At 35.6% G+C, this 12,436-nt stretch overlaps 1 protein-coding gene across 1 annotated transcript; it reads right to left on the reverse strand.

Moving 5' to 3' along the window:
* Positions 1–484: 484 nt before the first annotated feature.
* slc25a33 (solute carrier family 25 member 33) lies at positions 485–12,432 on the reverse strand. Its single transcript, XM_039651561.2, has 7 exons — positions 12,265–12,432; positions 6,386–6,559; positions 5,598–5,675; positions 4,424–4,524; positions 4,212–4,278; positions 3,245–3,525; positions 485–1,406 (listed from the first exon to the last, which is right to left on the reverse strand). Exons 1-7 carry the CDS (start codon positions 12,303–12,305, stop codon positions 1,204–1,206), a joined length of 945 nt encoding a protein of 314 aa, XP_039507495.2. The 5' UTR covers positions 12,306–12,432; the 3' UTR covers positions 485–1,203.
* Between the last annotated feature and the right edge of the window lie 4 nt (positions 12,433–12,436).

Genomic DNA, 12,436 nt, shown 5'->3' on the forward strand with positions numbered 1-12,436 from the left:
CCATTAGCTTTATCTCTATTCGACCGGTTTCCTTCTTAGGAGTTTGCATTGCTGCTATATGCGCGGTGCATAAAATGATAGTGTATGGTGTACAACTGCCCTCTTGAGGCAACGTATGTAAAAGCCATTTATAAGCTTTACAGAGACATTACAGCATTACAGTGCATTCTTATCTTTCAATCACCTTAAAGTTTAATCTAAAATTTAGTATCATATCAGTAATCATAGGTTCAGTTGTAATTAACATGATTAAAAGCACGAATGCTGACATTACTTGATCATTCTCTTCTAAATTACAAATGATTCATAAGTGCCTCTCACTTTGTGTACAGCATTGTTACAATATCTTGTGGAGATAAGACATCTACTACTAGTAGGCTCAAAGATCATGTTCTTTGTTTTGTAACCTCATGTTGCTTCAAGTAAACAGCTGGGATCCTGTCATTTTCAAAATCTTGCCAACACTCATAAACTCATCCCAACAGACTTTAAAAAGGTGCATTTATTTATAGGACTCATTTCAACTATGCATTTCAAACAAAAACAAAAAAATAAAACAATTTTATAATTTAATTAAACCAACAGTAGTAGCATATGCATCAAGGCCCTCTTTCTCTGTAAAAGTTGAAAAATCGAACGTACAGTAAACAGATGAAACATTTCTAGCAAAGAGGTGAATGGAATTAATTGTTCAAACTCCAGAATGCTACCAGGTGTCACGAAGCAGTAAAGTATTACAAAATATTGCAACATGAGCATATCGGCTCCTAAAAAGTTATTCTATGCCGTAATTTCAGTATCATTTTCATTCCTTCCAAGAACATAAAAACTGGATCCACCAATGATTAACTCCAAAACCCTTGGACATGTACCATATCCTAGATCCAAAGAATTCAATGGACTGCAACAAAATACTGCTACTTAAAAATAAGAATAATTTAGTTAACTTAAAGCACTATTTGTATATTCAGATGACCTTTTCTGTACACTGATACAGTATACACAAAGAGTTATGCAATATGCGCCACTTACAGAACACAAACAAGCAAAACAGGTCCAATAACAAGCATTCAACTTAAATAAAAAAGTTGTTTAAAGTCTTTGGGTAATTCAAAAAAAAAAATCCCCATCCATGATGGATTCTATTCGGTTCACGTTAGCTGCAGGTCAAAAGTATTTTTTGTGTGCTTGTTGTGTGCAGGTTCATTTGGAGGGTTCACCCAGCAGATGGACAATGAGCTCATATGTAGACAGCACTATGGCTGTGTTGGGGATCTGTCTGATAAGCTGTGGAATGAGTCCTCTGTAAAAAGCCGCGTAGCCCTCTTCCACCGCCACAAGGCGCGCCGTCTGAAAGAAGTACTTGTATTTGCTTCCCTCTTCTCGGAGTCTCGTCCGAATGACCTCTGGAAGACACACCAGGAAAGGATGGTCATTAACAGTGCGAAGGAGAGGTAAAAGTTTCAGTACGTTTCATTATGCTAATGAGAAATCAGTTTTCCTGAAAATGTCATTATATATACATACATATAAATAAAATTGTAATATTGTAAAGTTTTATTCAGTCCTGTGATGGCGAAGCTGAATTTTCAGCATGATTGCTCCAGTCTTTTCAGTGCTTCTTAATATTTGTGAAAACTGTGGTGCTTTTTTACAGGATTCTTTGAATAGAAAGCTCAAAAGAACGGCATTTATTTGAAAAATATATATTTTTTGTAATAATGTAAAAGTATTTGCTGTCACTTTTAATAAATATAATACTATAAGGCACAGATAATGTTATGAGATAATGTTGTAGCCCTCAATCGGGTCATGGGGTCTATACGACCCCAATCGACTTTTACTTAATAAAAAAAAAAAGGTTCCCTTCATCTCAGTGGAATAAGATTTTGTGACTTTTCATACAATATCTATCTATAAACACACACACAAAAAAAAAACTGGGCTTGATTCGGTTGTTCTGAAGGCATGTAAAAAAAATGTTTTTTTTGGGGTCAATATGACCCTACATTGAAATGAATGGGAAATGTGGAAAAAAACTAAATAAATACGGCATAAATCTGAAAATTTTTACTCAGAGATGAAGGCCTAGTACTAGAGCATAAATGCAATGTATCATAAAAAAAAAAAAAAAACAATATTTCAAAAATTCAAATGCAAGTTAATGGTGTGTTTGAGGAATTGTGTGGTATATGGATACAAAAGTACTTTATATCTCCAAAAACACAGCATTAATAAATAGATGATAAGTAAACAAACAAATATATATATATATATATATATATATATATATATTTGTATGAATAAAAATGTATATTTTTTGTACAATTAATAATTTGTTGGGGTCGTATATCGTATAGACCCCGAAGCCCAGAAGTGTAAACAGGAAACAAAGACCATTTGAAGGTTAAATGAAAGTTGAAATGTGAAATTATGGTAAAAACAAAGTGATACTTAGACTAGAGATATCAAACTAAAACCACCAGTAGGTGGTGGCGAGTCACTGTTTTAATGAGCGAGTCATCGAGTCTATCGTCTATCAGTTACTGTAAATCCGGCCTCTAGTTCATAAACGCCAGAGGAGAACTGACCCCCAACTGAGCCTGGGTTCTCCCAAGGTTTTTTTTTTCTCCATTGGGTCACCTGATGGAGTTTTTCGGTTCCTTGTCACTGTTACCTTTGGCTTGCTCAGTTGGGCATATTCAAATTAATTAACCAATCAGTAATACCCTTGATCAGCTCTACCAAACGTGGATGTTTTTCCACTAAGAAACGAACATTGTTATTATGTTTTGATTGATACTATGAAGCTGCTTTGATGCAATCTATATTGTGAAAAGTGCATATTACTACCATTAAAAACAAGAACTCACAGTGTGTATGCTTTTGTTTTAAAAAGCATTTGAGTCTTAAATCGATCTCTATGCACAGTTTGTGTAAATATTTGTTCTTCATTCTAGTAAGTGCTAAACACCAATTACAATAGAATATTGTTGAGAACGGCAGTAATGTAGAACGATTTGCTATACTTTGCATGCAACTCATCATATGTACTGCTTGTGTGGATGCAGTCAGTTTTGACCAGTCTATGGTTTTGACCTCAAAAGATGAGGTCATTTGATTGGATGTCATTTATTTGACCTCCGTCACCTCACATACTTGTTTAGTTCGGGTACTACTGCTACAGAGGAAGCAATCTATGAAAATATTTAGACAGACTGGCTGATAGGTAATAACAACCTACCATGTGGATAAGCTATGCAGGAGGCGCAACCCTTGGCAAATGCAGCGGCAAACATGAGGCCCAGGAAATCTGAAGCCCCTTTTTCAGTGTCGGTGGCAGGAGTGGTGAATCGACTCTGCGCTAGGTACTTCTTCAACGTCTCATAAATGAGGAAGCAGATCATTGTCTCCGAGATGCCAGCGTACGACGCCGTCAGGCCCCGGTAAAAACCTCGTATACCCTCCGTCTTGTACACATACCGCGCACATTGTAACGCGTTCATTTTCTTCTCCCCACGTGCCCTGGAAGACAAAGAGGACGAAATAACACATTAGAAGACCGGAGGGAATAATATGGAATACTTTACAGAGAACTTCCAACACAAAATAAATTCAAGCACTTTCAAGGACCTGTCTCTATGCATGTTTATTTTCAAACTTTCAACTTTTCAGAGCCTTGAAATCTTTTTTTCATATTCACAAACTTTAAAGGATTTCAAGGACCCGTGGGAGCATGAATACTAAAATCAAGGTCTTAGACTTTATAATGTTCACTTGTAACTTATTTTTGCATTGCACAATGTGGTTTGCGTGTAGGGTGGAAGGGAGAATTAAATGGCAGACTATTTTCAGCGTACCACCTGATATAATTCTCCCATTTGACCCTAGCAGCCGACGGCCGGCACTCTTTATAGCATAATTATAGAACATGCATGCTAAGCCTCGACTGGTGCGTCAAGGTGGATATTTGTACTGCGGCAGATTGGATCACATGCTTATCATCATGATGTTTGCGTAAGAGGAAGACTGTGCTAATGAGTTGTACATCCCATGCTTAAAACTCATTATCCTCACAGTATCTGGTAATGCATTACGTCTCACATGCAAATAGGCCACAACTCAAGGATCTAATACAGAAACTGTGTCATGCCCTCATGCAAGTTCCCTGTAGAGAGTAAAGAAAGGGTGAAACTACAGCATTAACATACTTCCTCTCAAGCTGCATTCTTGTTTTGACCATCCAGATGGGATTCATCAGCGAGTTTGTGATAAATGCTGAAAGGAAAACAAAGCAATTAGGGATCCAAACATTAACTTTTCTTTGTAAGCATCAAACGGTTGCATAACTTTTCCTCTCGAGTTCTGGGAAACTGTTTGGGCAATATTGAATAGACGTTCCTTAAAAACCTTAAGGCCTCACCTGCAAAGCCTGCTGAGGACACGTGGACGACTCCACTGTTCGGCACAAAGATGCCATTGAAAGTCTCTTTTGACTTTGAATAAGCAGCAAAATAGATTGCCCTGAAGAAGAACAGAAATAGTACATAAGCGATTTATTCTGTTGAACTCATCACCGGTCACCCCCTGCTTCCTCTCTCCACGCGTGATTGCAAAGTTCCTTTTAATATGAAGAAGGGAGATTCACACGAAAATGCTGCCAATGTTTTATCAAGCCAAACAGCTTGCAATGAGAGTTCCTGAAAGTGCAGTACGTTCTCTTTGCTGAATGTCTGGAACAGAATGCACGCAGAGCTGAATAAGCACCCAGATCTACTGCCATGATGACTGTGGGATACGATGACATCATAACAGCAGTATACAAGCATAGATTTTTGTTCTCAGGAACAATATCTGTTCTCAGATATTTCTTTTTTTTTTTCTTAAAAAGAAAAATAATTTATAAATATTATTATTAATACTACTGCTACTACCACTACCACTACTATGAATTTTGACACTTTATCTTATCTTAACACAACCTTTTCATAATTCAAAGTAAATGCTACAAGGAAAGGTATGGTTATTGTTATGGAGAAATTATAATATTATATTTTAAATAAAAATGGAAAAAAAGCAAAGTATGGTTATTTATGAAGACATTTTTTGTAATAAAAAATAAAATTCTCAAAACACTAATAATATAATTTAAGAAATTAGCTACTTATTAAACTAGCTAAAGAATAAAACAACAAGGATTTAATTTTCATCTTTTACAACTTCTTTTTCTTGTTCAAAAATATCTGTTTTTGTTAAAATTAATACAACTGGATAGAATTTCGTTTAACGTTTTGTTATTATTTTATGTCAATCTGCATCTTTTTGTCAACAAAATAAGTCAGACTGTATCCTTATTATTTTATGACTTGTCAATATTAATGTCACAAATCTGTTGCGGCAAACACAGTCCTGTCATTTCACAAGTTCATTTTACTACTGGACAGTCTTGTACCAGGAAACAGAAGATGTTTATTATTTAAAATGACCTCTGAGCCTGACTGGGAAAGCAAGCCACTCTACAAATTAACTTTGATCAAATTTAACCATGACATTAAATTCTTAATCTTGATTTTCAAAAAACTGAATTGAACCATTACCTTGAGGGTGCAACACCAACCAGATTTGGACCCAATCCTCTGAAGAGAGATTTTGGTCCCTCTTTCTCTAGAATTGACCTGATGAGTGTAGAGAGATTGTATGTAGACAAATAACCACACACATTATTATCAATTTCCTTTATGATCACCCCATATGACACCAAACCCTCCTTAGAAATATATATAATTCACTACTATTGTCTTAGCTGCTTAGTTGCTTTCCTGAAGAGCTGTTTCTCATCACAGGTTGATAATACATCACTTTTTACAAGGAAAAACAATTGAAAAATTCCATATTTACTTCATCACTTGACTGAAAACAATGAAGAATGATTCACAAGGCAAATGCTTCCTCATGACGAATAAAGGGACAGACATGGTGTCATTTTTCCCAAGGAAGATATTGAACCTGTTCAAGTAAATTGAAATGTCACTACATACTGGAGTCACCCAGACCCGTACATTCCTCAGAGACACTTAGTCAGGGACATGTTTGCGGGTAGTAATTTGAGTACAGCAAGAAGGCATCATGTGACAGTGCTACCCAAAATAGACATTTACAGAGAACACTTCTGAGCTCTTGCTATTACATAAGGCCGTCAGCAGCTGGCAGTTAAACACCCCCACATCATCATCCACAGCAGCAGCTAACAGCAGGATAAGAGTTGCTTTAATCTGCCTTCATGTAGAAGATCAAATGCATACAAAAGAGGACCCGGATCTACTCTCAGGCCCATTCGTGTTCGGGGTGGATGACGATGTCATTTTGTTTGTTTTTTCTTGCTTACCGTAACACCTGTAGTAAGCCAGGGGTGACAGGTCCCGGTCTAATGACTCCAGCACCATTGAATGAGCCTAAATGGACCTGGAAAACTGGTCTGAGAGTGAGGCCAGATGACTGTAGTCTGGTTTTTAACACCTCCAGGGGACAGGTCATGATGGCACCTACAGTTCCACCACATCTGTAAACAAAGCAAAACAACTGTGACTGCTGGTCCTACATAAAAGCAAGATTTTTTTTTTCTTTTTCAATTACAGAAAGAAATTTAAAAACATTTTTTTTAAAATAGAAATGTTACATTTAAATACATTTACACACTTATAATGACACAAATTATTTCAATTTCAAATAAATTCTCTTTTTAACTTTATTAACACAAGGAATTTTCACTGAAAAATCATAGTTTCCACAAAATTATGCAGCACAATTGTTCTTAATATAGATAAGAAGAAATGTTTTCTTGATCACCAAATCAGCATATTAGAATGATTTCTGAAGGATCATGTGGCACTGAAGACTGAAGTAATGATGCTGAAATTTCAGCTTTATCATCAAAGGAAAGCAAACTTTAAAATATATTCAAATAGAAAACTTCTTTAAGTAGTCATTTTTAATTCTTTAATTTTGAGGTTAAACAAATGCACCCGTGGTTAGCATAAGATACTATTTTCAAAAATGTTTTTTTTTTTTACCCGCTCCAACCTTTTGAATGGTGCTGTATATTAATTTATTTAGATTCTACATCAATAATACATTAAAGAAAAAACATATTTATATAATAATAAAAATGTTTCAATACAAGTTGTAAGAATTTCAGAACATAGAAATTTGGTTGGGTTGTGGACCAAAAAAGGTTGAGGGCTTCCAGATTAGAGACAAAATCTACTTCTCTAATTACAAAATGATGAAACCTGCAGTTACACTTGCTGTTTAAGGCAACAAATCCAGTTCAAACTAAACTTTAAACGCAAATATGTGTGTGCGCGTCAGCAACGCTTGCTGACCAGACAACCTTCCGGGATGTTGTAAGAGTCAAGAGTATAAAAGTGAGGTCAAGGAAAACAAACTGAACTTCATCAAAATGACACAATATGACGCAGGTATTGATCGTGATTCACATTACAAAGTTAACTGGAGCTCTGCACTGTGATCAGGGTTCCTACAAGTACTCTAAAATTCAATTCCAGGACTTTAAGCAGCACTACTTTTTTTGGTTTTCAAGGACTGCAATCAGAGATCTCACTAATCAAAAAATATCTTTATTACCTTTAAAAAAAAAAAGGTAAATAAATAAACCAATATGGTACAAATAAAGTCCAACACATGCAATGATTTGGGAAACTTTATCATTGAAAGGATACTAAAAGACAAAGATATCCCCCATTTGTTTTTCTCTTTTGACCCGAGGAATGAAAGCTCTATCATACTTGGATATTTATAGGAGCAATATCACATTCATAGCCATTCGAAAAGGGCTCTATATCTATATCAGAAAGGCTGCGGCGTTCATTTTGCGCGAAAAATTGTTTTATCGATAAATAAAATTAAACACTAATTTCACATATATTGTTTTTCAATAATTCAATTACTTTTAAAGCACCTTTTTTATAAATATGGCCGTTTTCAAGGGTTTTCTACGACTTCGATTTCAAAGTCAAATTCAAGTAATTCAAGCACCATGAACTATATGAACCATGTGTGATACCTGGCTCTAAACCAAATAAAAGAAAACTCAGATGAGCCTGAACATGTAAACAAATGAGACAAGAAAGTAGCTAACCAATAAAGCAGGCGAAAAAAATCCAGTCCAACCTGCAAAACCATTTCATGAACAAAAACATAATGTGCTCAACAATTGTCCTTAATAACCTGGGCCCGGATTCACGAAACATTCTTTTTAAAGGCAGGGCAGATTGTTTCTAAAACATAAATTTGTTTAGACTGTCTTCATATACCAATATCTAAAATGCAAGTACTCTGAAAAGGAATGTATAAAAATCATGAATCTGTAGTCCTATCAGGGCTGCGATAAACACTACACTTTCCATTCAGAACGAATGCAATGATTGGCTGGGCGACTGTCACTCTCCCTCGCGTACCCGGCTGACTCACTCATTTCCAAAGAGGAGAGGCACATACCGGCCGGAAGTTTCTCTGTTGGATACTTTTACAATCTACTAGTTTCTCGACCTTACCTACCAATTTCTTCTTATTTTCTAACTTAAGAGAAATAAGTTTGTATTCCCCCAAAAAATTCTTAACTCAAAGAAGATTTTCGTGAATCCGGCCCCTACTGTGTAGCTTTTTTATTTCAAGCGAGACAGAAGGCAAATAAATTGTAATCGCAGTCAGATCATGTTTCACAGAAGTCAAACCATGTTGACACTGGTCACAGCATGTACCGGAGAAGTACAGGGCATGTGAAGAGCACAATGCCTCTGACCTCAGGACAGAAAGTAAGGAACAGATTAACCACAAATCTGTCTGAGAAGCACATTCAGTTACAAGGGCAGACGTCCTCAACAAAAGCGTTACGCCCAGCATTGATGCGAGTCTCCTCTACTCAGCTTGCCTTCTCATGAAGTGATCCAGCAAGCAGAACACCAAACCAAACGTTTTGTAGCTGACAAACAAAGCTTGAGGCATGATTACATAACGCTCATAATGTGGTAGTGGTTTGAATAAAACAAACACACAGATGTCTGTGCCCTTCAAGACTCGTCCTCTGAATTAATGTGTAATTGAGCTCAACATTTTGTTAGATCTTTAACTGGCTTAAATTATTAACTTATTCTTCAGTTATATATATATATATATATATAACAGAAATTATAAGTGGCATCACGCAGAAGACGGATATTGTAAAATCTTTCTATGCCCATCAAGCTTTCTACAATTAAAGGACCACATCTTTATGGACTTTTATGGACTAAACCAATGTTTAGTACTTTAACAGCAAGATTATTATTTTTTTCATTGCCATCTGTGCTTCTTTACAACAGTCACAATTTATTATGGTTTTATTTGTGCTGTAACTGTAAAAAAAAAAGTAATAAATAAAAGTTCACCAAAGTCACCTTTGGCTTGCTTAATTAAAAAGTACTATATTCGGTAAAGCTGGTGCATATATTTTTAGAATAAGTTATATTTATTATGAGCAATACAAACACATTTTATATCATTAAAAACGCCATTATAGTCTAACATTAAGAATAAACATATACACTCAACATAATACAAAAACAAATACTTTGAAAATAATACATTTTAATCATAAGTTTTGCCTTCAGTCCAATAAATAAAAGCCAATAATAATTATAATTGTGGGCAATATTTTGACTTTACAATTTAACAAACTATATAAATTAGTCTGTATACAAAAAAACCAAAAAAACAAACAAACATATATAGCTGCCTTCACATTTTAGGAAGTGGTTTTGTAATATTATACACGTCCCTTGATTTTTTTTTATCACTTTGCTGCATAACATGAAAACTCTTATGGAAACACATGAAAATCTTAAGAGGCAGCAGTTTCAGACCACCAGCAACAGGATCGAAGTGAGTGGCAGCGCTTATACAGCTATGGGAGTTGCGCTGCCTATAGAGAGAGGTGCAGGTATGATGTAAATTTGTAGGCCAAAACGCAGAAGCTAGTTAGCATTTTAGCCCTTCCGGTTCCATCGACCCAAAGTCAATGGGTTTTTAAAAATGGGTTTTTATTAAATGGCATAAAACATGTCTATGGTGAACACAAGCTCAAGGCACTTTCAGGTACGTGAGGCTGTGCTGTATCCACTTCACGTCGTGCCTAACAACACCCTTCAGCCGTTACTTATTCACAATTCAGCACTTGTCTCGAGTACCTTATTTCTTTTATAAAACGGTTACCAAACAATAAAAATATTAAAGTAAATAAATATGTATTGATGCAACTTTCATGAAGTAAAATCAATAAAAGCATTCCTTTCTGCTAGAAAAAATAATAGTCCCTGACTGAACAGCAACAACATTCCAATGTGTAATATACATGAAAGCTCAAATAAAACTGCAGTGGTGCACAGTGATAAATAATAGAACCGTTGGGTGAAGCGGTCATAGCAGTGTTTTATCATGAATAAAGCACAGCTATTGACCAATCAGGATCAAGGATTGGAAATAACCATTTTATATAATATAACATAAAATAAGCCTACAGTGTTTGATGTATTTTACAATCATCTCAGACATGATTCTTTTTAGCTTTTACGCATCTTGAAAAAGGTGGTTGCCGGAAGCGTAGTGTGGACTATGTTGAAGTCGTGCGATCATGGTATAGTTTGTATAAAGCCTACCTTTAGCTTTATTCAAAATGTGGCGACTACATTTTGGCTTCAAAAAAATCATACAAGTTGTGTTCATCTGTGAAAATTATCTTGATGAACAAAACATAAGTATCATAAACTTTTTCACCGTTTTGATCACAGAGCTCGTTTATGTATTTTGTTGAGGGAACCAGTGTGATGCTAACTGCCAGTTAGCCTACAACATTGTAAGTTACATTATAATCTGCACCACTCTGATGTAACATGCAATGTTCTCTGAGCTGTTTTGACATGGAGTTTGATCGTATTGATATCTACAACATTTAACAAGAATATTTTTAAATAAATAAAGTCACTTTTCTGTTCGTCCAAGCATAGATATCATGATGATGTACTATGAAAAATATTGTAAAACATAACTTATTAATCACATTTAATGTTAAATGAAACAAACACAACCGCTTATTGTTTATTCAATGATATAGTCTACAACTAGACAGATTTCTTATTTAATATATATATATATATACACATGCATACACACACACACACACACACATATGTGTAACATATTGTAAAGTGTTTCTCTGCAGCTGGATACTTTTGGAGATCCAGCAAACAAGTGCACTTGAATTGTCCTTTTAAATAGCTGCCTGCCACATGCTCACATACATTCATGGCTCTAGTATACATGCATGCTTGACATGGCTTTTTCAAGGACAGAGAGATTCATACCCAAGCACTTCCACAGACACATTTTAACAAGAGCAAGTGACATTGAACAGCATGCGCAAATTAAACGCGCACAAAACACAGATGATTCTCACACGTTCCCGTGCTATTGAGAAAGTCCCGCATACACAAGTGCAAAATAACATTATAAAACAATAAATCACTATCGGTCGTACAGGAGAAGTAAGTTAGAGGAGTACTGATATTAAATACGGGTTTGTTTTAGGAAAAATAATAGCGGAATGACCTTGGATATGTTCATGTAAAGCAAGGCGCTTCTAATTGATTATTCAATTACTCAAAGGGTGCTAAAGCAAAATAGCTCTGCAATGACGAACATTTAATTATTTATTTCCTAACTCTAACGTTACACTCCTCGGGCACATTTCAGATTTAAATAGCAGCACATGAAGAGCTCGCGAGAGATGTCCTCGTCTCGTGTATAATCATGCCATCATTACGTAACACATCACTGGGACAGCCTTTACCGAAATAAAGTTATTTACAACAGTTATTAAAATTATTATTACATATTATATTGATGAGCACTAAACCTGCTCGCGTATTTAAATTTAATCTAAAACACGTCGGTCGCGTGACTGGATGATGCTCTGGCTAGTTTCACCACTAGCTAAAAGCTAACAAGAAGAGCGGTCTCCATTTAAACTCGTCATCGAAATATCACAGAGAAGATATTAAGAACAGACATACGGTCTGTCTTTTTGATATGAGTGTGACATTCAGTAAAAGCCACTGCAGTGCGCTTGAAGTTGCTTTCGACCTTCAAGTTCCAGCAACCGTCATGCCATTCTCGTTTTCATATGGATAAAAAAAAATCATTTACACTCACCCCCCTGCGAAGAGGTGTAACAACGTATCTTTCTGCGCCATTTCAAAGAGCCATTACACCTCACAAAACGTTAAACTTTAAATAAAAAACAAAATAAATGTAGTCAGTTGGGCCAGCGGCCTGATGATGCTCTGACACCGGCTTTTCTAGCTTTAAACCCGGATAACGACGA

This window comes from Pimephales promelas, chromosome 20, assembly GCF_988280905.1.
Source record: "Pimephales promelas chromosome 20, fPimPro1.hap1.1, whole genome shotgun sequence".
Lineage (NCBI taxonomy): Eukaryota > Metazoa > Chordata > Actinopteri > Cypriniformes > Leuciscidae > Pimephales > Pimephales promelas.

Coding starts and splice junctions, on each gene's coding strand:
- slc25a33 (XM_039651561.2), bottom strand. CDS start 12,305: ATGGCGCAGAAAGATACGTTGTTACACCTCTTCGCAGGGGG. Junction 6,560..12,264: donor TTACACCTCTTCGCAGGGGG/GTGAGTGTAAAT, acceptor CTTTGTTTACAG/ATGTGGTGGAACTGTAGGTG. Junction 4,279..4,423: donor GTCCTCAGCAGGCTTTGCAG/GTGAGGCCTTAA, acceptor TTTTCCTTTCAG/CATTTATCACAAACTCGCTG.